Here is a 27,993-nt window from a genome sequence, read left to right as displayed (position 1 = left end):
TAAATTAAAAACTCCAAAAGAGGGGCGCCCTGGTGGCTCAGTTGGTTAAGCGACTGCCTTTGGCTCAGGTCATGCTCCCAGGGTCCTGGGATCAAGCGCCACATCGGGCTCCCTGCTCAGCGGAGAGCCTGCTTCTCCCTCTCCCACTCCCCCTGCTTGTATCCCTGCTCTCGCTCTCTGTCAAATAAATAAAAATCTTAAAAAAAAAAATACACCTCCAACTTTCCGACAGACAAGGTAATTCTACAGTTCAAATATAAAAGCAAGTTCATATAAAAGCAAGAAAATTCTAAAGACATAGTATTGGATTTTAAGAAGAGACAAAGAGATCATAAGAACAGAAACCTGTATACCAATGTCAATACCACAGTTTAATGTCTTTACAGGAATTTCTGATGTATGTGGGAACTGACACCATACCCACAACCCACTACACTGTATTTCACAGTTTAGTTCATGATAAAGGTGGCATTTTATTTTTTTTATTTTTAAAGATTTTAAGTAATCTCTACACCCAGAGATCGAGTCGCATGCTCCACAGACAGCCAGGCAGGTGCCCCTTTTTAAATCAGTGGGGAATATGACAACCTATCAAAAATACTGTTGAGGAGTCAGCCGTCTATCTAGGGGTAATAAGCTACGTTCTACTTCACATCATTATATAACAATTAACTCCAGATGAGGGGTGCCTGGGTGGTACAGTCAGATGAGCATCCAACTCTTGGTTTTGGCTGGGGTCATGGCCTCGGGGTCATGGGATGCAGCCCTGTGTCTGCTAGGGATTCTCACTCACCCTCTCTCTACCCTTCCCCCCACCCTCTCAAGATAAATAAATAAATCTTTAAAAAAATTAAACCCAGATGATTGTAAACATAACAGAATATTATAAGGAGGGGGGAAAATCAGAGGGGGAGACGAACCATGACAGACTATGGACTCTGAGAAACAAACTGAGTGTTCTAGAGGGGAGGAGGTGGGGGGATGGGTTAGCCTGGTGATGGGTATTAAAGAGGGCACGTACTGCATGGAGCACTGGGTGTTATATGCAAACAATGAATCATGGAACATGACATCAAAAACTAATGATGTAATGTATGGTGATTAACATAACATAAAAAAAAGAATATTGTAAGGAAACAGAAGATAAATATCTTCTAAAATAAATACATTTTAAATTCTGAAGTAAAAAAGCCTTTGTATGCAAGACTTAGAAGCCACAAAAGACTAAATAAATTTTATCTCATATAAATGAATACTTTTCCATAATAAAAGATAGCTACCATAAAGACCAAAGTAAAACAGGAAGAAAATTTCTGTAATACATAAACAAGGATTAAAGTCCTGAACATGCAGAGAACTTCTACAAACCAAGTTGAAAAATAAAATGTGAAAAAGACATGAATAGGCAATTCATACAAGAAAGCCAAAGGCCACATGAAAACATACACAGATGTTCCATTCTTAAAAATCTAGGAATTAGGGGCGCCTGGGTGGTTGAGTCAGTTAAGCGTCTGCCTTCAGCTCGGGTCATGATTCCAGGGTCCTGGGATTGAGCCCCATAATGGGCTCCCTGCTCGGCAGGGAGTCTGCTTCTCCCTCTACCCTTCTTCCTTCTTGCGCACGCTAATAAATAAAATCTTAAAAAAAATAAATAAATAAATCTAGGAATTATAGGGGCACCTGGGTGGTGCAGCCAGTTGAGTGTCTGACTCTTGATTTCAGCCTGGGTCATGATCTTGGGGTTGTGAGATCAATCCCTGAGTCAGGCTCCACACTCAGAGCAAAGTCTGCTTGGGACTTTCTCTCCCTCTGCCCCACCCCCCAGATGTACATGCACACACACTCTTTCTCTAAAAATAAATAAATCTCTAAATAATCTAGGAATTATAAATCAGATTATTTTCCCCAAAATAATGAAAATGTAAAGGATGGATAATTTTTTGTGTTAGCAATAAAGGAAACGATAAGCTCAATAAAGTAAAAGATAAGCTCAATACTGTGGCAATAAAAACTGATGAACCTTTTAATTAAGGAAGGCAATGTGACACTATTTCAAATTCTTATACTCTTTAACACAGTAATTTCCACTTCTAACAATCCAGGCTAAATAAACAAGTACAAAATGATATACAAGGACATTTACTATAGCACTGTAATGGTGAGGGAAAAAAACCCACATAGGTTCCTACATAGCCTTTAAAATGACTGATGATTGTAGTAAGTTATGTCCAGATATGGAGCAACACTATGAAAAAATAAGTTGCAGAATACTGGAGATAATATTACTCATTTATGGGGCTAGAAAAATAAAACAAATGTAAACCAAACAACCTCAAAGAACGGCCCTGATATGTGTGTGTGGAGTTTACATACACATATAACTGAAATATGTAATTGTGTACAAAGGCAATTGAACCTTTTATAGAGATAGCGATAACCTTTGAAAGAAGATTATCTATGGGTATGCAGAATAGTGAAAGGGGATTTTCACATTTGCTAGTGTATTTCTGAATTGTTTTAACTTTGTATAGAGTTAATTGTCTATTATTTGAATAATCTGAAGAAGAGGAGAAAGGCAGGAGGAGTGAACAGAAAGATAAAAGAAGCCACAGGATCACAGCTCTCAGCTTCAACTGTAATTGTTTTGTAGATTCTTACTGACATTTTCTTTCTAGTTAAAGAAGCAACAACACGTAGAGGGTCAAATGAAATCTATACAAGGGTTTCAATGTGTGATTTGAAATTTTAATAAAAATTAACAAAAGGATCCAAAGGTCTTTATCAGGAAGAAGGCTACAGAAAACCACCAACCATAACTTCAGAAGAGGAATAAGCTCAGGACTGAATAATAAAATCTGACACACTTTTTCTGCCACCTCATGTAACATTTTTGCCATGAACAACTCACAAAATATTTGGATGTATATTTATATCCTTCTACATGCCTGTATCATTTTTATTCTGAGAACCTTTCCCAAATAATTATCGAAGGAAGACTATACATTCTGGCATCATGATATAAAAATAGCACTTTAAAAACTAGCCAAATGATAAATTATTAGGCAATCTTACTAGTTTAATTCCAAACTGGCTTTTAATGTTCAAGCAATTTTCACCTTTCAGTAGGTTAATTATAAATAACTATTACAAAGAAGAATAGAATAGCGAGATATACTGACAGCCAACACTAATGTAGAGTGCCGACACGAATGATAGTTAGCAATTTACAGTACTGGGTAAACCAGATTTTAAATGTTAAACTCATGAAATTCAACTTCTTAAAAGCTAATGATCAGTTACAAATTAAATCCTTGCTTCACTTTTCAAAGTATAAACAGTATTTTTCTTTTATTGCTTAGGGAAATCCACAAAATGTCCATCATCATTTTCTAAGCATGTATAACATCTTCCCACAAGGTGCTCACTAAAAAGCTCAAAAAAAATCTACGCTACACAAAAATACAAAGACACATATACACACCATAGCAAATAATAAGAAATCTTTGAATATTATACCTGTATCAGCTTCATGTTCTTTATTCTCATCTGTAAGGGGGTTGTCATGAAGTTTCAAATAAATCTCTATAGCAATTCTTGCTGCTTTAAAGTAAAATGGATGCTGTCGAAGTACATCTTCTAGTTTTAGTAAGTCCACATACGATCTAAGGGTAATCTTCCTCATACAGTATGTATGAAAGTCAAACTGGTCGTCAGTGATTTCTATAAAATGCTAACGAAATTATTTTTTTTATTATACTGAAGTATAACAATGTCAAAGAAAACTACAGAAATCAAACTCTCAGAATTACTTGTTTTCCTATGCATGAAAAAATAAGTAAAATAAAAAGATATTAAAAATTACTATCACCCAATATAAATACTTTGCATATCAAATAAGCAAATATAATTGGTATCCCCTAGCACAGTATATGGCATACACCAAGCACTGAATTATTTGGTGAATGAAAAGGAAACACATGATTTGAAATATATGTATTTATTCCTTCCTTAAATCATACTTAAAGCTAGCATGACAAATCAAACATAACTTATTAATATACATAATGATGTAGTACATTTACACATTAAACATTCAGTTTTTATATTTAGAATGACCTGCAAAGACTAAATGTAGTATTTGGTAATTTTTCTAAGAATACAAATTTGAATCCTACACAATGTTATGCTGGCTACAGAAATACTGTATAAAGGATTCAAAGCTTGTATCTTAGGACTATCAAGGGTATACATCACCAATCAACCCCTTAACAAACAGCTTTCGAGGATAACTTAATGAGCTTTGTATTACTGAAGATGGAGCAATTCGAAACATTCAAACATCAATAAAAACACAGCCAAGCTACAAACTTTCTATCAAGTTTTTCACATGAAGAGTAGACAATCGGCAAGTCTGCTGAAAATGTAGTCTATAACATTTCCATCAAAAAATGAAAAAACATGAGCACTGATATTTAGAAATCACTTACTGTGAATTATAAAGAAGAAAAAACTATAGTTGTCCAAAACCTTCAACATATTACAATAAAATGAGAAACTCATACATATATATGGTACTTACTCTCTCAATCTCATGACATTTCTTAAGTGCTTCACCAAATTTATTCATTGCCTTATAAGCCTGGGCACATTCTGTCTGGAACCACATGCATTGCATTTCATTCAAATTCTCTACCGCTGATGTTCCTTCCTATATGAAAATATTTATGCATTCAAGACCATTTCTTACCAAATACACCATTTCACCATAGCATTTAAGAAGGAAAATATAGTCAACTGATTTGAATTTTTTCAAAATAACTTTCTTTTTAACTGTTTTCAGAGTAAGAGGGAACTGTTATTATGTGTAAGAAACTGGAATTATATTTCTAATCACTGAAAAAAATGTACCTTTGTAAATAATCAAAACATCTACATAACTGGGGTTGGAGAATAACATAAGAAAGAGAACACTAGCACACAGCAGGTAGTCAATTAACATTAGTTCCTTTCACCCCTAAAAATTCATCTGAACATACATCAATATAAATCAGAGTTAAATAACCCACTGTACAACCAACTAAAAAGAAAATTTATGTTTTATACTAATTTTGATTTCCGTTTCTTTCTCCTAAGGTAATTTAATTAAAATCCTATTTTGATACTAAAAATACTAGAAAAAAAATTGAAAAATAAGCAAGATATACAAGTATAAACTATTCATAAGAACACTAGCTGTACAAACCCTTGTAAACTTTGAGCACATTTCTTCAGCCTCTTTTATCAGATTGGCTTTTAGCATGTACTTTGCACACTTGGAATTGATAAATCTGTCTGCTGTGTCCAAGGCCTGGGCCTCATCCATCCACCTCGCAGCTTCTCTAATATTTCCAGCATGCTTATAGAAAAGCAAAATAAACCAGTCAGTATGCTAATTTTACTATGCAGGTAATTAGTTACCTATTGATAAGTAACTAAAACACAAATGAAAAAAAAAGGTATTCTTCTGACTGATCTTAAGACCCTAATCAATGTAGATGCATACATTTTGATACTTTTCTGGCCATGCAGAATACAGGCTTTCTGACAGTAAAGACTTGTTTTAATAACATTGTTTACTGTTACACCTCACTGCCTTTATCAGTGTCTGGCACATAATGAATACTCAAAAACAATGGATTTTAAGAATAAATAATTAAAATCTTTAAGTCAGAACAACAGAAAGTTCATAAAAGGCATCATGGCTGAGTATCAGGGAAATTCTGTTAACATACAACAATGCTTATTTTAAAAAATTATTCATCAACATTGAAAAAAAAAAAAGGCAAAGATATTGGCTAAATTTCTAACCTAAAGCAACCAGGGAATATTACTGCCTATTACTGGACATTCCACGATGTGTTTTAATTTACATTACTAGTCCATTTGTCAAAGCCACAAAACTAATGAGCATAACCTGGCTTTGAAAAGTGCTTTTAAAATAATACTTAATTTTATTGTTTTTGGTAAATAAATTTTAAGTTTATAACCTCTTCCTTAAGAGCTATTATTACTAATTTGTATTTGTATTAAGAAAAAGAAGAGTCAACTTTAAGATGATGCTAAAACATATGACTGGAGATTCTCAAGTAAGACCAAGAAGTTAAGAAGACAAGTAAAATAGTAAAATCTTCAGTTTCATTTCATTAAGATTACCAGATACTACTGATCATGGTCATACTCAAGTGTTAATAGAAACAAACATGTCACAGCGAATTACTTTAGAGTATCTATACTGTTACTACTTAAAACCAAGAAAATAACCAGACATGTGTGTGAATGTATAAGAATATGTAATATGAATAACCACATATCTGAATAACCATATGCATGTATGTATATCTGTGTGTATACAGACATATAAATGAGTAAATTATCATGACCATGACAAATCTAAAAGTAATCAGACTGAGAAATGTTCTATAGTTATTCCAGGTTTTAGAAGTCATCAAATATATCATTTTTATTACAGCTTTTAGAATCTACAAATTATAGAAAAAAGTTTTTATAAGACTCATTACCTTATAAAAAAGCGGGAGGGAAGATTTTTACCTTATAGATTTTAGCTTTCACAAGAAAGAGTTCTATCAATGTAGGTGTACTTTCAATAGCGGTATTTATGTATTCCAGAGCAATCGATGGCTGACCAATTTTGTCATAATGTTGTGCCAAGTAGTACTGGACCCAAAGTAATGTGGTTGGTGGTTCCTCTTTTCCATCATCTTTAAAAAGTGGGAGAGGTGGGTGGGAGAGGAAATAAACCAAGATTAATCATTACATATATTAAGAGAGTACCCACCTCCAAATGGCTTTATCTTTATTAATAAGGAAAAGTAGTTTGAACCATTTATTTATGTATCTAGCTATAAAACCATCCTTAAATTCATAAGATCTTTGGAAGGGACCATGTTGTCTGTTCTGTATCATTATAGCCCCTAACACATTACCTTGAATTTAGTAAGAACTTTATATAATAAATATGGCAGATAAATGAGATCAAAGATATAAAAAATTACCCAAAAAAAGAAACTGAAAGGAATGGGGGGGGCAGGGGTGTGGGAGACAAGTTGTGCTAGTACTATGAAAGTGTAAAGATCAGGATATTATTTATGAGGGGCGAAAAAGGTATGAGAAAAAATTTTGATTTTCCATTAATGTGAGGTTTAAAAAAAAAAAAGGCCTGACTGCTTAATTGGGTTTCTAGCTAATGTACTAAACTATACATAAATATACTTGTGATGTGGTTGAGTTTTGGGTGATTATATTAATATATTCTAACATTATGCTGATATGCAATGATGCGTAATTTAGACTGAATAAAAACTATACCCAAAAATGAGATAAGTAAAAATGCTTACTCTACATTTTAGTTCATAATTTAATTTTTATATACTCACAAGAAAATGTGTAAGTTAAATATAAAACCCACACATTATAAAATACTTTTTAAATACCAATATCTAAAACCTAAGAACTGTTATTTGCTTTCAAAGAAAGCAACAGATTGCTTATTTTTATCCTAGTAAAAGCAGGATGGCTCAGTGGACAAACAATAGGAGTGGAACTCACCAACTCCCGATCTGATAGATCTGCAACTAAAGTGCTGCATATTCTTGGGCATGTCATTGAACCTCTTCCACATTTGTAAAATATGTAGGAAAATGCTGATAATCAAAGGAACATCATGATGATTAACCAATGAAACCATGGTAACGCCTTCTAAAAGTATTATTAAAATTAATCTGAGACCTAGAAACAATAACCCAAAAGCAATGAGCACCCCAGGTCCCATACTGGGGTTTCCCACTGTAAGAACCAGGGCTCCTTTGGAAAAACAATTGATTCCAGGTCTGCTATGGGCAGTATACCAGATGAGCTGGAATATCTATCTTGTCATACCAAACTGCAAAAAAGCTATCAACTACTACACCATGGTATGTGAAGGCTAGAGCCATGTGAAACTGCAATGATTTAAAACATCAAGTATGTTTAAACCCATGAATTCATAATACCTTTAAAATATGCACTGGCATCTTTGAAGGATGCTACTAAATGAATTCATTATTTTAAAAACTGGTAAAGAACAACAACAACAACAAAAAGTAGGAGATAGAGGGAAAAGAAGCAGCATTTATCTTGCTTTTCCTATATAAAAACCAAAATACTGGATAAACAGGTAACAGAAGGGAAATTTCTCTTGTAAGATAACAGAAGATGAATGATAGACTATCACCCGTTTGTAATTCCTGACAGTTGCTAACATACAAAACAAACACTAAATGCCTCCTGATGGAATAATATACTACCACCCTCCACCCATGAAATAACCTTGTTCACTCCCTATATTTAAAAGGAAACAAACAAAAAAAAGTGAATCTCATTAATCCTCTACTCAGACCTGTCCATTAGAAGCTTCTGCAAGGATGGAAATGTTCTGTATTTGCCCTGGGAAATATGGTAGTAGCAACTGGCTTTACACAGTTACTAAGCAGCACCTGAAATGTGGCTCCTGCAACTGAGGAACTGAATTTTTAATTTTATTTAATTTAAAAAATTTTAATAGTCACACGTGGCTAATAGCTATTATACTATTCACCATAGCTCTACATCCAACTACCAATTTATAACAAATTCAGAGGACAAAGGAATAACATGTTAAGCAACACCATGAGAGTCCATTCAGCAAAATCTAGACTGTCGAAAAACTTAAGAAAAAAAACTAATTTTTTAAACAAACTGCAGGAAAAAGAGCAAATAGAAAACCTATAGATTTTTTTATAAGAGAGTTGAGACATATCAAACTCGAAGTACAGATTTCATATGGATCCTCATTCAAACAACTTCAAAGCCAAAGAAGAAAAAAATGACATTTCTAAGATAACTGGAAATGTAAGCATAGACTTTTGTCTTTGATCTTAACAAAGTATTAATGTTCAGGTGTGGTGATGATACTTTGGTTATGATCGTTAGAATACTGAAATAGTCACAGATAAAATGATGTGATGTTTGGGATTTGCTTCAGAATAACATGCGAAAAGAGGGAAGTAGGTAAGAATATAGATGAAATAGGTTTTCCCATGAGTTAAAAACTACTGAAACTGGATGACGGGTAAATGATGGAGGATCATTGTATGATTAGATCTAGTTTTGTAAATGTTTTAAATTTTACATTTTTTTCCAGCAAGATAATATGATTCTCTTAACCAAATATTTTCACACTATGTGCAAATTAATGCATCTCCATCTTAAAAAGAAAAAAGTTTAAATATACTAAGCTTACTGTCTAAATAATGAATAATACTGACCTTCTGATTAAGAATTTCATAATATATTAAAAATTCCAGGATATTTTTAAAACATAAAACTTGAGCACTTACCATTAGGGTTAAATAATCGGCAGCTTTTTAAAGAGGTTTCATAACCTACTACTAATTCTTCTATGATTGCCACCTAGAGTACAAACACACAAGCACACTTTAATAAAATATATATACATGCAGTTACCATTCTTGTACAAAACGTGTTATTTACTATTTTAAAGGGCTACATCAACATTCCAAAACATGCACACGCACACATACACTCATGTACACACCCTCTTATAAAACCTCTTAACCTATGGATAAAAACTTAAAAGCACGTAAACCATACATTTTTGAAGGTATTAAGATATAACTTTCGGGGTGCCTGGGTGGCTCAGTTGGTTAAGTGCCCGACTCCTGATTTTGGTTCAGGTCATGATCTCAGGGTCCTGGGACTGAGCCCCACATCGGGCTCTGCGCTCAGCGGCAAGTCTGCTTGTCCCTCTCCCTCTGCCCCTCCCCCTGCTCGTGCCCTCCCTCCCTCTCTTTCTCTCAAATCAATAAATTCTTTAAAAAAAAAAAAAAAAAAAAGATGTAACTTTCTAAAAACTTACTGGTCCCCTTCCCTGCTAGAAAGGAGGGAATATGCATCAAGCTGAGCTAGAAATCAGGAAAAGGTTGGATTAAAAGAGGTAATACTGTAGGTAATATTGTGGATGACTCTTATCTTGGTTCATTTTTATCTCAATTCACATAAATAACACCCACAATTAACATCTGCCCTTTAGGAATCAAGAATTAAAAACTACGTGAAAAGAGAAATTCCAAAAGTACATAATAGCATCAACTCTCAATTTTAGAATCCAAGGGAAAACATTAGTAAAACTGAAACAGAAAAGTGGGTGGGTTTCTGAAATCCAGGATAGTGAGTGGATGTCCAGGTTCTGGTTTCTCCTGAGTCATGACTATACCACTTGCTCCTGGCTTTGTAAGAGATCTGTGAATACTTTTAATTTATTAATTCCCTTCTTCACTTAATCCATCTATAATGGATTTGTTACTATAGAAGCTCTCCTAAATGACCTCAACTTCACCAACTCAACAGATTAACACCAGCTCTCTCCATTACCTCAGAAAATTGTGAGGACTGAATGGTCACAGCTAGGTTATTCTGGTGCGCCCATGTTCTTCTGCTCCCACAAGTTGAGCTACATGCTTACTAAGAGTTTTGTTTTCCCAAACCTGTTTAAATCAGTTGCATTTATTATCATTACAGAATTTAATTCAATATTATGCAAACTTAATAAATGAGAACAAAAGAAAAAACTGTTTTAAGTTGAATACCGTGGAAAGACTCAAGGATAAATTAGATACTCCTAACAAATTCAGGTTTCAATAATACAACCATAAAGGGGAAAATCATTAATATATAGGCTTCTATAATCAAGACGCTATAATCAAGCGTTCCCACGCTATTGATACTGAAAACAACAGACCACATTTTATGAATGTGATTTATGCAATTTAAAAAAAGAGTCAAAGTTATCAATAAAGCCTATACCTTGGGCCTCTCAACAAAAGACTGGAAAATAAACACACCTTCTGTGCTTTAGGTTAAAGTGTTTAGCATGTTTAATTAGTCCCATCTTTCTGATTCTTTACTGTAATTGATTTATTTTTATCCAACCAACATGCCTTGATGTCACTGTACTTGCAAGCAAAATAATCTAAATTAAGATTAAAACAACCTCTTAATAAGTAATTTGAGCATTATTATACACAGCTAAAAGAGTAAGTTAACTTACTAGGACAGCAAACAAACTGCTGATAGAATTTTTTTTCTACCAAATAAGAAAGAAGAAAGATTACTAAGCTAAGCCTTAGTTTAAAAAATCACTTCTGACTTTCACCATGAACAAAGATTAGAGAAAATACTGAAGAAATCACTACCTTACCAACTTTTCATACCTACACTGACTCAAAGTAAATAGCAGAAATAAAAGAGAAAATAAGGAAATAATAAGTTACTTGATTAAAAAGAGAAAAGGATGAAAAGTAAGAGGTACAGAAGCATTTAAACCGTGAGACAGGAAAACAGCAGATTCACAAAATGTGTACTATGTACATAGATAATCAAGAATCAACGATTCCAAATACTAAGCGGAGAAATGATAGTGGGGAAAAAGTGGTATTTGGCTTTACCTTTTCTTTATCTTTGTATAATGACCTCAAAGTATTGAAGACTGGTGGACAACCCTTGCTGAAATTCATCCTTAGAAACTTATCCAAACATTCTTTAAACTTCTCACCTTGGAAGAAAAAAATTCTGTTGATTTGCATCTACCCAGACAACTCTAAAATGCATACTTTAATATTAATATGCATACTCATATATCTAAAACCAACAAAACAAACTGTAAACCCTACATCATTTTCATTCCTTTGCAATTACTCTCACCAGATAAAAAGTTCAATGGCAGTCTTCTTGGCACCAGTCCCCTGGGATATTTAGTCCAGGCCTCCTCATAAATTTTTAGTCGTTCTAACATATTAGCTGCAAACAAAAAAAATAATTCTTTTTATATATAATTAATACTTCTATGTGTTTTCTAGCAAATTATAAATTTTTCCAAGTATATATAAATTCTTATTAAGCAGAAAAGCTGAAAGTGAAAAGAAAATTTATAATCTAACCACCTAAATATACCAACAATCATTTTAGAATATTTTTCTAATATTTTCCTATTTTAAATACCTATTATCATCTAAAATACATAATTTTCTTTATCCTTTCTGCTTTAGGTACCTTTCAGAATGTAAGGACTCCATTTAGTTCTAAGAAAGGCTTGGTTATTATGTTTCCTTTGCTTCTCTACTATTCTCTTCAGCCTATCCTTTATTTTAGAGCTTTTGGATCTATCCCCTAATCTTCCATTTCTCCGTATTTCTTTTATATTTTCTTTTAATCTCAGTTGAGAGCTCTCCTCAGTTCAATCTTCCAGTTCACTAACTTCTCCTCAGTTGTGGACCCTCTTCCATTCAATCTATTAAGATTTTTATGTCAATAAATAGGCTTTTCGGGGTGCCTGGGTGGCTAGGATGGTTAAGTGTCTGCCTTCACCTCGGGTCATGGTCCCAGGGTCCTGGGATCAAGCCCCACATGGGGCCCCTAGCTCAGCTGGGAGCCTGTTTCTCCCTCTCCCTCTGCCTCTGCCTCTCCCCCTACTGATGCTCTATCTCTTTGTCTCAAACTAATAAATAAAATCTTAAAAAAAAAAAAAATAAGTAGGCTTTTCATTTCCTAGATTCCTAATTGGTACTTTCTCATAACTTTTCATATTTCATGACTGCAATTTCTTTTTTTCATCTTAGATTCCTCCATTTACTCCCTTTTGCTGTACTAATGATTACCATTCCTGTGACAGCGTTCCACAGTAGCAAAATATTCTTTGTTACAAGGTTTCTCTTGTATATATCAACGTATCAGTAATGGCTCACTACCAGTCTTGAGGGAGACAGCCTCAAATCAGATCATCTTGGCTAAGGACCCTATCTGTAGATGACATGTTTCTGGGTCTGTCCTCACAAGTGGGTCCCATTCATGGGAGAGGGTAAAGGGGAGTTGTGGGCAGAGTCTCTGGACCCAAGTTCATTTGGCTGATGGAAATTTAGTCCCTCTTCCCACATAGGAAACAGTACTGTTCTTTCAGCTTGGCTACATTCATGTGCCCTTGGCAGGCCATGCTGCTGTGGCCACAGAAGTTAAGCTTGCTTTTTTCCTTTAGGGAGACATCTCTGTAAGTAAGGAGACATTTCTGTCAGTAGGAATTTCCCTTTCCATTTTTTATGCTGCCATGCCATTTGTGAATTTTTAAGTTGTTTCTGAAATTCTTCTCTCAACTATTTCTATAAATGTGTAGAAGAGAGGTTTCAGAAAATGCTCAATCTGCCATATTAAATGGAAGTTTGCAACTGTACTTTTGTATTCAGATTTTGAAACCAATTCTTAACCACTGTTTTTCTAGTTATGCTTTTCAATGAGTTAATAAAATATTTATCAACAAAGGGAGCAATTAAAAACTTAAAAAATTTTAAACAATACTACCTGGTTTGAGTGCCTTTTCCAGGCCTTTGTAATAGGCCCAATTTTCAGGATTTCTCTCTTGTAATCCTCTATAAACATCAGCTGCATCTTCCAAACGACCTAACTGCAACAGAAGTTCCCCTGATGAAAAACAAATTTAATTAACTAAATATCTTCTGATTATCTCTTTAAAACTTTTCCTTAAACTTCCTCTTAAAACCTCTTCAATGTTGGGAAGTGGTTTGGTATCCTCCTGAATTCCCAATACCCTTCACCAAGACTACCATGTCACTTTTTTTTTTTTTGAAGTTCTTATGTAGAAATGCCATCCTCTCCACATCCTCAATTATTCAGGTACTGTCTAACTCCAGGCTATTCCCCAAATTCACTAAACACAGTCACCAAGCCACCATCTACTGCTTAATTATGCCTGACATAACACAGATAATTTTACGTCTGAATTATTGACCCAATTCAACACTCTAACTTTATGATCTCCAAATCAATTATAAAAGGATTCAGCTATAGCACCCCACAGTCATGGCCACATTCAAACCTGCTTTTTCTAGCTCTTCCAACTACTAAATAGGGCACCTATCTTGCTTTAAGCTTAACTGTCTTGTTTAGCTTATTCTTGTCTCATTAATCCTAGCCTTCAATCTTAGAGAAAAACCATTCCCTTTTCTTCAGACCCTTCAGTAACTCATAGACTCATTGCTGGTCTTCTCTGGGCTGCACAGCCAATCTCATCCCTAAATGACATTAACAACCCCAAATATCAAAATCAGTCTCAAAACCTAAGGCTCCCTTATTTACCAATTTTAAGGCCTGGATCAACCCCAAATGTTTGCTTGTTACACACCTTCTCACAAAAGGAAGCAGGTCATTAGATGAACGGACAGAGATACCAGTTTCACTAGAAATCTATGAGCTCCAAAATCAAATGAGCCTCAAACACTGCTCAGGTACACTTTTCCTTACCCTTAACAGGCTTCCATCCACCAGAGGTATTATTTTCAAACCATGCATGACTTCATCCCTGCACCCTCTGCTCTCATCAGACAATAAAAATGAACACTTACCGAGTGTTCACTGTTTGCCAGTGGCTTTTAAATGTTTCACCTGCATTAAGTAATTCAACTCTCAAAACTCTATTATTTTCATCATTTTAAAGCAGAGAGAACTTAAGTAAACTTGCTGAGGGACTTTCAGATAGTTAATTGTTGGAATCAGGATTTGAATCCAAGTAATTTGGCTAAAAAAGCCCATATTCTCCACATCTATTTCAGTGGCTCTCAGCCAAAGGCACTTTTGCCAATATCAGGAGCCATTTTTTGGTTATCACAGTAAGTGATGGGCTAGTACTACTGGTATTCTGATAGGAAGACGCTAGGGTATGCTGTTAAGTATTCTACAACATACAGGAAACTTCCATCCACAACATCTCAGTCCCAAAACAGTGCCAAGGTTGACAAACCTGCTCTATACTAATCAAAAGCCTACTTCACTGAGAACAAAAAATCCTGCAACTTTTCTCCCCTACATTACATCCATCCAACATTTCCTTTCCTTAATTCTCTCCCACCTCGTCTTTGTAGAAGGAACTGGTGGTGTAAGAATTAACAATGAAACTTTCTGCTTAACTGTGCCCACTCACCCGCTCCAGAAGTTTGCAAATTATTCAGACCACTAACAATGCCTTTATTACTGGAATTTCCAAAGATTAATGTTCTACTCTCGGTTCCTTTCTATTCTCTTTATATATCCCGTCCCCATCACCTGACTCACTCTAAGTACCAATACTTTCTGGAATGAACTGATGGCTGTTTCCTATTTCACTGAGAAAATGGAAGCAATTAGAAGAGAACTCCCAAATATCCACCACATCTATATATCTACTTGCCTATATATTCTACCCTCCCTTGCTACCATGAACTATTCATACTGTTATCTAAAGCTAATCTTTCAACTTATCCACTAGATCACATCTTCTCTGTTGTATTAAATATTCTGTCTCTACTGGATCATTCTCCAGTGAGTATAAGCACATACTGTAAAAAACCTTTTGATTCTGTATTCCATTTCATCTAGCACCACCCCACTTATCTGTTGCCCTAGACAACAAACGTCCTTTTGAGTCATCCATGCATGCTATCTTTAATTCCTTGACTTCCAATGTCATTTAATTCTAGTTGATTTGTTTGAGCTTTTACCACCCTCCTTCCAAATTTTCAGAAAATGCTTTTGTTAAGATCACCAATGACTTCCAAATTCCTAAAATCCACTGATCAATTCTGAATCCTCACCTAACTTGATCTGTCATTCTTTCTCACTAATACAGTTATCAAAAGGATTAAATGAAATAATGTACTTAAGAGTATTTTGAAAACTATCATGTATTTTGATAAAGAAACCAAGGTCCAAGCCTTGTGACTGGTCATACAGCTAGTTATAGTAGCCAATGAAGGAACCCGAACTAGTTTTTCCCAATCTTGTGATCTTTCTATAAAGTAAGAAATCCCCTCCCTTTATAACTAATAGATTGTTAAGGGATGATCAACTCAAATGAAAGACGGCTGTTCTGGATCTATAGTTCACAAGTGAGCTCCAGCAGAGGTAGAGACTTCCATTTTTTTCTTGCCAGTAGCATTATCCTCTGCTGAAAGCTCATCTGGCAAATAATGGTTATATCCACTATGCAAGCTCAAGTATCGCACTTTTTTAGTGTTCAACTTCAACAAGAGCCAAAGGAATCTGAAACCAGCAAACGTCAGTTCCCTGGACTAAGCCAGGTAAAGAGACATTTCAGATGGTAATTCTTAGAAAAATACTTCTATTTTCAGTTACTTTGTTATTCTTCTTTCATTTTCTATGATCAGTTCCTCAACTTTTAAAACTGAGACTCCTTTTTCTCGGCCTTTTTTTTTTTAAAGATTTATTTATTTGACAGAGAGAGACACAGAGAGAGGGGGAACACAAGCAGGGGGAGTGGGAGAGGGAGAAGCAGGCTTCCCGTAGAGCGGAGAGCCCGATGCGGGGCTCGATCCCAGGACCCTGGGATCATGACCTGAGCCGAAGGCAGACGCTTAACCGACTGAGCCACCCAGGCACCCCTTTCTCGGCCTTCTAATAAATGGCAGCACTGGAGATCTTTAGGAATCTACCCCTCTTATCACAATCCACACACATAAAGCCAAATCTCTGGTTTCAATTCATATTCTTTCTATGTCCAGAAAGACATCCAGATAAACTAGAAAGACCTCATAATTGCCCCATATATACTTCAGTACAGACTATCAGTAAATATTACTGTCAATAACACATTCAGTTTTGTTAATAAGCTGTTCCTAAGAAATTTATTCCTGTCTTGTAAAATTAAGCAATTACCTCCTGTGTTTTGATCAAACCCTATTAATATCTTCAAGCCAAAAACATTTTATTTAAAGAAAAATATCTTGAGTCACTTCATTTAATGGTTTTATATTTTGCAATTATTCTTTCTTATATTAATATCCATTGTTGAAATGTGTATTTTCTGACATTACAAATTATTCACAGTGTGTATGAGCAAGAAACAGATTTTCTATCACCAAAATGCTGAATTATATGCAATTATCAGCAGCAACTAGATTTTTTAGTCTTGCTCTTTGTCATAACTAAATACTAGAATAAATGACATCCTTTTAAAAAAAACACACCTTTGGGGCACCTGGGCGGCTCAGTCAGTTATGTGTCCAACTCTTGGTTTGGCTCAGGTCATGATCCCAGGGTCCTGGCATAGAGCCCCACGTCAGGCTCCCTGCTCAGCGGGAAGTAAGCTTCTCCCTCTGCCCCTCCCCCACACTTGTGCATGCGCAGGCTCTCTCTCAAATAAATAAATAAAATCTTTAAAATATATAAATAGAGGGCGCCTGGGTGGCTCAGCTGGTTAAGCGACTGCCTTCGGCTCAGGTCATGATCCTGGAGTCCTGGGATCAAGTCCCGTATCGGGCTCCCTGCTCGGCGGGGAGTCTGCTTCTCCCTCTGACCCTCCTCCCTCTCATGCTGTCTCTCATTCTCTCTGTCTCAAATAAAAAAATAAATAAAATCTTTAAAAAAAAAAAAAAATAAAAATAAAATAAAATAAAATAAATAGATAAATAAAATTTTTTTTAAATACCTTTGGTTTCTTCTACAGCAAGTTTATCACAAATCTGCTTTTCATAGGTACAAAGATGTTCCAGGGCTTCTCTATAGAGACCTGCTTCCCGAAGAACTTGGTTCTGATATAAAAGGAGTTCACTATATTCATAATCCACTTTATCAGGGGATGTCTATATATGGATATAAAGAATACTAACAGTAAGAATTTTGTTTTCGTATTAGAAAACTGTTTATACACTCAAAATAGATAAAAGAAGTCAAAGGATAATAACTGATAAAATTCATTTTCTAAAAATTCTTAAATATCTGTCTAGAGAGCAACTAAGTAAAAAAATGACAATATTAACTTATAACTCACTGAATAAAGTAAGAATCCCTAAGTCCTTAATAAGTAAGTAGGGGAGAAAGGAAAGCTCTTACTTAACAGTAGAATGTAAAATAATAAATCTAGAAAAAATTAGAGAGTTAGAGAATCACCACTTTGCAACTATCATAGAACAGTTGATTCAGGCAAGAACCACAATCGATGAATGTTAAAATTAGTGGTAAGTTTGATGAAGAACAGGCAAGAAAATCTCAAACTGTTTACTAAATACAAAGAGGAAAAAAATAACAATTTTTAAATAAAGAAACCTGACAGACACCACCTTAACCAATTAATTAAATGGAACAAACAGACCTTACACTTCTCAAAGTGATGAACTGAGAAGGGCTAAACATAACTCCTGTAGTTTCCTGCCAAAAATTCTTAACTATATCTAATAATGAAGAAACAGCAAAGAAATAAAAATTGATGGACATTCTACAAAGCACTTGCTGTACTCTTCAAAAATTTCAATGTCATGAAATACAAAGAAAGTCTTCAAAACTTCCAGATTAAATCAGACTGGAAAGAATTGATAACTAAATATAAAGTATGCTTCTAGTAATGGGGGGAAAATCTTAGAAAGGATATAAATAGGACAATTAATACATTTTGAATATGGGCCATGGATTAGATATTAACAGTCTATCAATGTTAAATTTCCTAATTTTTGATAATCTACATGGTACTGTGTATAGAGTTAATAACTATAGAGTTATTCTTAGGAAGTATCACACTGACAGATTTAGGAGTAGAAGATCATGGTCTCTGCATTACTCTCAAATGTTTCAGGAAAAAAATTTAAAAAGATAAGTAGATAATAGAAATTGTAAAGTAAATGTGTCAAGTATTAATAATCAGTTAATGTGACTGAACTCCTACCTGGAGTTCTTTGTACTATTCTTGCAACTTTTCTTGAAGTTTGAAACTATTTCAAAATAAAAAGTTTGCAAGTCTATATACACTTCTTTTTTATCATTATACTTAGAATTAGACCCAGTTTACTAGGTCTGGCTTCTGGCTGTTACCTGTTGTGTTTTCCTAAATTCTTCTAAAATCTTTGCTGCCATTTCATAATCTTCTAATAAGTGGTAAGCAATAGCATAACCAATCCATGATGCTCTCTGTGCAGGGCGAAGCTGAAGTAATTGATACCTCGTTTCCTTTAAAGGGGAAAAAAACCACATTTTTTCCTTAGGTTTACAGTGAAAGCAAATGCTCCTAAAAAGATCATATTAATTTACCCAACAATGCTGAGCAATTTGCAACACAATCCTGGGAATAATAACAGAAAACAGCTTCAGACATCCATATTGTGTAGCTCCATAAGAGCAAAATAATATTTGGTAAGAAGTACAATGAAGCCTCCAAGATAATCTTGTAACTGTTTTAAAACTTAAGACCAGACCGCTTTATTACTTCCTGAACTACTTAAAAAAGAGAGAGACAGGATGGAAAGGAGTACAGCAGAAAAACCTTTTTAAAAATACAGGGCCCAACTACTGCGTTAAGATCTATAGAAAACAACTGAGCAGGTACTACACATGGCTATACAGATCTAAATTAATAGACTGATTTAAGGGTTAAAATACAGGCACAAAGAATAGTCTCAATGGAGGTAAAAAGAAGAAACAAATAGGCTTTCCAGAAAAATGTGAGAACTAAAGGTTGTATTTACATGTTACTAGCAGACAAAGGCATTGCCTATTTGAGGACCGTCAATGTTAATATTGACTGAATTAACTCCATTCTACACAGTAATCCAATTCTGCCTCAGAGTAAAATAATTTATTTTAAAAATCTGATTAGTCCAGTCATAATATACACAATCACTACTAGGAGGAGATGAGTAAGATTCAATTAAATTCTGTTTAAGAACGGAAAATTTTGTTTTCAGTAAGTACTCAAAAAAGTTTTAAATATTTTAATACTACTTTCCCCTTAGAATTAAAAAATTGGCTATTTTACTTACCCTGTAACCCTCAAGATCTCTCATTTGAATCTGCAGTAAAGAAAGGTCCCTTAAGATTTGAAGATTGTCTTTATCCCATTTTAACGCATTCCTATAACACTTAATGGCTTCATCATATTTCTTGTCTGACCTCTGGAGAAGGCCATAAACATGCCAACCTAAAGGATTTAGTTAAGGACACAACCTACAAGTCAAGAAATAATATTCCAATAATATTCTTCAAGAAACTCAGAAAACTACAGCTATTTATAAAAGTATAAGCTTTAAAAAAAAGAGAGAGAATATAAAGATAGAAGTTTAACACACTGGAAAACAACACAGCTTTTTGAGCCAAAGAAAATATGTCTCACCTGTCTTATTAGCTGTGACCTTGGTAAGTTAGTCTTGTTATGTTTCCTCAATTATAAAATGTAAATAGAAAGTCTATACAGCATAGTTTCATAACTAAATGGAAAAGACTCATACAAAATAAATGCTCAATAAATGTTATGAATTATCTATTGAGAGTAAGTGTGCATGCGCACATGAGTGCAGGGTGGGGAGGGCGTGCAGTACGCGGAGGGAGAGGGAAAATCCCAAGCAGGCTCTGCATCACTGGTCTGGATCTCAGGACCCTGAGATGCATAAACGACTGAGCCACCCAGGTGCCCCTGGAATTATCTTTACTTTTAAAAGAAAAAAGAGGGAATGGGTATACACATGACAATTATTTTACATCATGTACTTTTCTTTAGCTAACAAGATCCTTAGTATAGATCGCTTAGTGCAGTACAAAGTTCCTAAAAGTCAACATAGAAGATAAAAACCACATATAAGATAAAAATTCATTTAGCAAATAATTATTAAAATATCTTATTAATCAGGGTGTAGGTGACCAAAATGGACTATTTCCTGCATTCAAAAAATTTGTAGTAAGGGCACAGATAAGTAAACTGCAGTTGGTTGTAAAAAAATGCTACTATAAAGGGGGGAAATATGTAAATAATCCCACTCCCTTAATACAGGTCCTTTTCACTTTAGATCTTGATTACTGCACAGTCACCCATCCTCCCACCTTCAGTCTCTCTGCTTTTATGCTCTCCAGAGTAATCTTTCTTAAAAACAAACAAAAAACCCCACAAAATCAAAAGAAAATAATTCACTTCCCTTTCAGAAACTTGTAGTGTTTCTCAGATCAAACTTTTCAATCTACCAATTTTTATACCAGGGATCCTCAACAGAGTCAGTTAAATACATAATGTCCAGGATGGCACATGTAACTGAAAATACATATTTAATACCATAAATTTTATTTGAAAAATCCTTGCTTTCATACTATAAATGACAAAGTAAAGCTTAACACAATCTTCTCATTTGGCTGGTACATGTTTTTAAAAGCCTAAGACACACTACCCTTCATAATCTGGCCCCCATTACCTTTATTTCAGGACGTCATCACTTCTTGAGCACTGCAACTATCTTTTAACTGCCTCTAAACTTCACCTCCTAAAAATCTACACTTTAGGAGGGGTTTAACACTGCTAAAAATTTAAAGAAACGTATGTCCATCAAGAGGAACACAAATAAATTTAAGTAAATACATACAGAACACTGCCCAATCATTAAAAATGATGAAAAAGGATCTACAACAGTCTTACTAATTAGTCCTTTTTACCCTAGAGTTTCTGCTTACTCCCAACTCATTTCTGCTTTACTGGATTAGTGATAATTTTTGAACAAGCTGTAATGCTTTATGTAATACTCAAACATGTTTCTGTATATGCTTCCAGTAAGTACCTTCCTTCACCAGACTGTAAATTCCTCAACAGCAAAATCCCTAACTTTTCTTCATCTGTAGTATGCCAGAAGTCTGGTAAACACCTCAAATTCTAAGTGTCTCAGCACTAAAAACTGTATCAGCTCACAAAATAGGTAAAGAAATGTTGTTAAAAAACTGTTTAAAAAAGAGCAACCCACAATTTTTTCTCTATCTTCCTTCAGACATTTGTACTTGCTCCTAACTTCACACTTCTGTTAAAATTTATCTGGTATAGTACCTTGGCATTATCAGAAACTATGTTAAACATCTAATATATTTCATCATTAAATCCTCAAGACACCACAATGAGATGGATATGGTTCTCCTCATTTTATATACTAGGAAACTAAGTCCTAAGATCACAAAAAGAAGATAAGGTGAAATTCAAACCTAAGGGAAGCATACTCCAAAGCCTGTGTCCTTCATCAGTATACTATTTGTCTACTATTCCTACTGTATATTTTTTTCTAAATTTGTAATGATGATAAAATTTGCAGCGTGCTTCTTTATTTGTAATTGTGGAAGAGCTTTCATAAATATAGAACCCCCCTATCTGTGGGGGTTTCAAGACTCCCAAAAACTGCCTGAAACAACCAAGAGTACTGAAACCTATATATAACTATGTTTTTTCCTATACACACATACCTATGATAAGGTTTAATTTACAAATTAGGCATGGTAAGAGATTAACAACAATAACAAAATAGAATTATAATAATACACTGTAATAAAAGTTACGTGAACATGGTCTCTCTTTCTCTTAAATATTTTATTATACTGTACTCACCCTTTTCCTTGTGATGTGAGATGATAAAATGCCTACGTGATGAGATGAAGTGAGGTGAAAGACGCAGGCACTGTGACGTAGTGTAATACCACTACTGACCTGACAATGTGTCAGAAGAATCATGTGCTTCCAAACCTCAGTTGACCTCGGGTAACTGAAACTGCAGAAAGTGAAACTGCGGATAAGGTGGGACTATGGTATTTTAAAAGGCAAGTCCAATTTATCTGAACAGAAGTAATGTTAGAACAGGGTAGGTACATAAAAATGTTCATGAAGACAGCTGTTAATTCAATTTAAAACTTTGGAATTACACAGCAAGAGGAATCTAAGACTTCTGACTCCCAAATTGCTGTCTTAGCTTAAGACACCCCAGTCCAATCCTTAAACATATCTCAAAAAGGATACACACATGACTCTTCAAGTCATTTCTCAAACCTCTACGAACCAATTCATAAGCTTCTTCCTTTTTCCCCAAACAGTTCAATGTTAATCCTTTCATAGCCAGGGTTTCTGTTTTTTAAAAAAAGAGAGAGAAAGAAAAGGAAGAAAAAAGTAATTAAACATTAAAAATAATCAACAAAGAAGTAATCATAATCTCAAAAACAAATGTTACATTATTCTAAGAACTTAAACTTTCAAGAAGATTATTTGGAAAACATTCAGACTTCTACAGAATTAAAATATTTTAAAATTTGACAAACCAAGGAAACACACATTTCTATAGTCTAGGCATCCCCAGAATTTTTTTTTTTTTAAATAAAAAGATACAAAGATGCATAATTATCTGGTAATTCATGTGCTAACAAGATACAACGACTCTATTACTGTTCTTCAAGGGAATTCCATGGAGTCACCTCATATAATCAAGCACTCCTTTAAAGTACGGAAAACTTTACCTTAAAACAGACTTTATTTCTGTGAACTCAAGTTACATTAAGATTAAGTCCACTGTTCAATGGTTAAACCATCCACATAAATTTTCTAACATTTCTGATTTTCATAAATTTTTAAATGATTCTTTGGGATTACTACAAAACACACAACAGGGAAAACGTCAGGCACCTGTTATTTACAATCAATAAGATTAAGAGAGTTCAGAGAAATACTAAGTTCTCAGAGAAGGAAAAGAAAAAAGATTTCTAATTTTATAACATGCATGTTACGAAGCATAAAAAGATTTTATTTATTTATTTGACAGAAACACAGTGAGAGAGGGAACACAAGCAGGGGGAGTGGGAGAGGGAGAAGCAGGCTTCCCACGGAACAGGGAGCCCGATGCAGGGCTCGATCCCAGGACCCCGGGATCATGACCTGAGCCGAAGGCAGACGCTTAACGACTGAGCCACCCAGGCGCCCTGTCTATTTATACAAGTTTTACCAAACATCTTAAAGTACCTTAATTAACGAAACTCTGTACTACCAGTGAGTCTAAGACAAACCATCATTTTATGTACTGTTAAAATACTTTCAATTAAATTATGGCACTTCATATAACACACCATCCACCTAACAAAAAATATATATATATTTTAAAGATTTTATTTATTTATTTGAGAGAGAGAGAATGAGAGACAGCATGAGAGGGAGGAGGGTCAGAGGGAGAAGCAGACTCCCTGCCGAACAGGGAGCCCGATGCGGGACTCGATCCTGGGACTCCAGGATCATGACCTGAGCCGAAGGCAGTCGCTTAACCAGCTGAGCCACCCAGGCGCCCCCCAAAATATTTTTTAACAAGGAAAAAAAAGAGATAAATTTAGGTGGTTTCATTCCCCCTGCTTTCCACCTCCAATCTTATTATAGTAAAAATACACAGGAGTAAAGAGAGCCGATAGAGAACTATTACTCTCTCCTTTTTCTTCGATACTAAGAGATTATCAAATTAATTACTGAAGAGCCATGTTTCCTAACTGTACAAATCAGACTTGCGAAAGCTTAGTTTTCCCATGCATCTTCACAAGTTTAGCTACACACTCTCCTCTTACCCTACTAACATCTCACTGTCCAATCTTCTACCCTCCCATAGGCAAAACCTATGTAAATTTTCAGAACGTCACAATATACAAATCATGTCTTAAACATGACGGTCTTGAAAAACTAAGATACAATGCTGAATAAAAAGATGCTAGCTCATAAGCTAAGGACCAAATGGACACTTTCTAAATAAGCTTAATGTAAGAAATCAAATTTTTCCAGCTCAACAAAAGTTCTAAAGCAAATTTCTCTAATATCTTAAATGAGCTTATTTATTAAATCTAAACATATCTGTCCTTACTAATTTCCTCTGCCTTTCCTACAGCATTAATCTTCAAAGCAGGAATAAACCAGAAATCAAGTAGAACGTGTTATAGTTTTCTTAACATTAAATTCAAATGACAGTATTAAAACATCTTCACACAAGAGTCAAAGAAGGTCCATTCTCTCTGAAAAATAGTTAGGGCAGCTGAGAGTAACAGAATCCAAATAAGTGAAGTCAAACAAGTTAGCAAAGCTTTATTTACTTACACTTACAAGTATATGTTATTTATACTTACCTCCATGCTCTGCAAATTTGGGATTAGAGAGGATTTGTTTACAGAATTTCAACCCATTTCGATACTGTTTATGTTCATAACATCTCTGTCAAAACAAAAAAGAAAAAATCGAGTTTAGGAAGAAATGCAATTTTAAATTCAATACTAAAATTTTGATTACTAAATACACAGAGTGATCAAATGTTATTTCCATATTCTCCTAAATCCCACTAAAAAAAAAAACAAATACAGAAGATTCAAATACAGAAAGTAAAAGCAACACAAAGAGACAGAATATAGGTTAGGAAAAATAAGAAATCATCAGCTCACTCCAAAATGTCCAGCAAGTGTTATAGAAAATGAAAACTGAAAGAAAATAAAGGTCTGGAAATTGTATTTTAAAATAATATTTTCTTCTTACTGAAGGAAAGAAGTCTCTCAAGCCACAGGGATGAACAAGTGGCATGCAAAATAATGAAAAAGAAAAAAAAGACCTATACCATGGCACATCATAATGAAATTTCAAAGCCTTGAAAATAAAGAAAAGCCTCCAGAGGGGGAAAAAAGTCACATAAAAAGGATCTGTATTTAGAATATCACTGAAATTTTACTCTAAAGTAATAATGGAATACTGCTAAAAACTAGAAAACATCTATACATAGCCTTCAAAGTTCAGAGTGAAATCAAGTTTCGACCTAGAATGCTACACCCAGCCAAATTATCAATCAAGTTGTGAAAAGGACACTCACAGGCTTCTCAGAAAGCTAAAATTTTATCTCTATGCATTCTTCCTTATGAAACCATTAAAAAGAATCAAACAAAACAAGACAATATGGCACTTGGTAAATAAATCTAATGCAGAAAAAAGAACTAGAGAACAACCACTCCAAAATAAAAAAGGAAGCCAAAGGCCACCATGGAATAGGTTTCCAGTAAGGGCAAAATGGAACTAATATATTTCATAATATGGAAATTATTATTTATAAGCAAATGACAGAAATTCAGACACATTTGGGAAAAATGAGAAATACGTCTACAGAAAACCAACTGCATGAGCAAGTATTAACTCAGGAGAAATAAAGGCTTGTATAAGAAAGTATGGTCTTAGTGTAATATTTAGCTTAACAGTAAACAATACATGCATAATTATAAAAATGTAAATATTCAGTGCCAGTTTATCAAAATGTTGTGATACAACTATGACAGGGTAATGAGGAAAAGGAAAGTGGACGAATGTGTGAATGATGTTCTAAGTCCTTCTTTTCCATAACCAGAAGTCAACAAATGTTTTCTAAAAGTCATGTACCAAGTACAGTGGTATATTACTAAGCAACAAGAAAGCAAATACCAAAGAAAATGGCTAAGAGAGTGCTTGATTCTGAAGTGGGAAGGTGAAAGGGTGAGGGGGTAGGGGAGAAGGGGACATATTTTTTTATCATGTTTTAGTGCTATTTGACTTTCAGGTATCAATATGTGGTTTCACTAATAACAATTATGTTTTTTAATGCTTTTTTTTTTTTTTTAAGTAGGTTCCATGCCCAGCGTGGACCCCAATGCAGGGCTTGAACTCACCCCACTGAGATCAAGACCTGAGCCAAAATCAAGAGTCAGATGCCTAACCGACTGAGCCACCCAGGTGCCCCAATAATTATTTTTTAAACCATTCTATTTGTTACAGGAAAAAGCCTGCATCTAAAAGATATAATAATCTATGCCAGAATTCACGGTCATAAACTTAAGCAAATTTTACTTACAACTACCATCAAAATCTGGGAAACTTAATGCAAATGATGACAAAATCACAGCAGAAAAAAATGTAGAAACAAAACAATGAAAATGTAAAATTTTACATTTGGCATCAAAGAAATCAACTGCTTAAGCTCAACGCTAGAACAACTACAGAATTGTTCTATAACAACTATGTCCTCATCACCTCTACTTTGCTGTTTCTCATCTTAAACTTAATATATCCAAAACACAACTGAATTCTTCCCCCAGAATCTGTTCTGCACCAAGTCTTCATCATCTCAGTAGATGCTTTTCCCTCAACTCACCCAACCAGATGTAAAGAAAACAAAAACAAACAAGCCCTATTTATCTTTGGTGCTTTCTTTCACTCATACTTCCATCCTCTAGTAGGTACCATTAGTCCCAATTTCTCTACAATAGCTTCCTAATTTCCTGCCCTCCCTCCCCATAATCAACTATACACTCAACAGGCAGAGTTATCTGGGGATAAGAGGGAAGGGAAAGCAGCAGCAGTAACTCAGAGCTATCATTAATCATATGTAGTCAAAGAAACATAACAAAGTAATTAAATTTCATGTTTCTATTTACTCAGCAGAAAGCCTAACTACAGTGTGTTTTTCTTATAATAATTAGGTATAGTTATGATGTAAACACTAGTTCAAAGGGACACTCCTGATGTGTCAATGTTTTCCAGGAACTATATACATACAAAGAACAGTTTAAGGGCATTATTCTTAAAATCCTCAATTAGCTTTCTGAAAACTTTTCTTTTTCTTTTTTTTTTTTTAATTTTATCTAAGTAGGCTTCATGCCTGGTGTGGAGCCCAACATGGGGCTTGAGATCAAGAGCTGATCAAGAGTGGGACGCTTAACTGACTGAGCCACCCAGGTGTACCTCTGAAAATTTATTTCTGTAAAAATACAGTAAGGGAACTTCCACTTTTGGCCATGATGGAATAAGTGAGGTTGAACTTGCCCTTCTACTTCCTATACACAACAAAAATGGACAAAGCATATGAAATAACTATTGTCAGACATTGTACAATAGGCAGCACAGGGTTGTGAACCATGGGGGGAGGGGGCGGGGATGACAGACTTAGAAATGCCCCTGCTCTATAGATCATAGTACAGGGAGAAGGATCCCAAGCAGAGCACAACAGTCCACACAGAGTTGAAGAGACAAAGACTGAATGAAGTTCAATGAGGCCAACCAAATGGTAAAGCAAATGCTGATGGAACTTGCAGAGA

General features: G+C 34.7%; 1 protein-coding gene across 5 annotated transcripts in view; it reads right to left on the bottom strand.

Moving 5' to 3' along the window:
* The window catches only part of NAA15 (N-alpha-acetyltransferase 15, NatA auxiliary subunit), an 81,464-nt gene that overhangs the window by 23,901 nt on the left and 29,570 nt on the right, over window positions 1-27,993 (bottom strand). For 3 of the 5 annotated variants that reach the window (XM_045880421.3, XM_045880422.3, XM_045880423.3), the window contains exons 2-14: window positions 25,018-25,102; window positions 22,892-22,996; window positions 19,902-20,059; window positions 18,958-19,092; window positions 17,582-17,735; window positions 13,444-13,563; window positions 11,797-11,892; window positions 11,541-11,647; window positions 9,414-9,486; window positions 6,589-6,758; window positions 5,243-5,395; window positions 4,580-4,708; window positions 3,517-3,730 (exon numbers count right to left, since the gene is read on the bottom strand). In XM_045880421.3, coding sequence (XP_045736377.1) covers window positions 3,517-3,730; window positions 4,580-4,708; window positions 5,243-5,395; window positions 6,589-6,758; window positions 9,414-9,486; window positions 11,541-11,647; window positions 11,797-11,892; window positions 13,444-13,563; window positions 17,582-17,735; window positions 18,958-19,092; window positions 19,902-20,059; window positions 22,892-22,996; window positions 25,018-25,102 — 1,699 coding nt within the window. Of the gene's footprint in view, window positions 1-3,516; window positions 3,731-4,579; window positions 4,709-5,242; window positions 5,396-6,588; window positions 6,759-7,605; window positions 7,701-9,413; window positions 9,487-10,467; window positions 10,581-11,540; window positions 11,648-11,796; window positions 11,893-13,443; window positions 13,564-17,581; window positions 17,736-18,957; window positions 19,093-19,901; window positions 20,060-22,891; window positions 22,997-25,017; window positions 25,103-27,993 lie in introns of those variants that run through there. The other 2 variants (XR_008506534.2, XR_010409558.1) reach the window with 2 other exon arrangements.

Source organism: Mirounga angustirostris, unplaced genomic scaffold (genome assembly GCF_029215605.1).
Source record: "Mirounga angustirostris isolate CCGP_5_RB_7025 unplaced genomic scaffold, mMirAng1.0.hap1 SCAF_2, whole genome shotgun sequence".
NCBI classification, from domain to species: Eukaryota; Metazoa; Chordata; class Mammalia; order Carnivora; family Phocidae; genus Mirounga; species Mirounga angustirostris.
The sequence above is the reverse complement of the archived record's forward strand: the minus strand, read 5'-3'. Positions and strand labels throughout refer to the sequence as shown.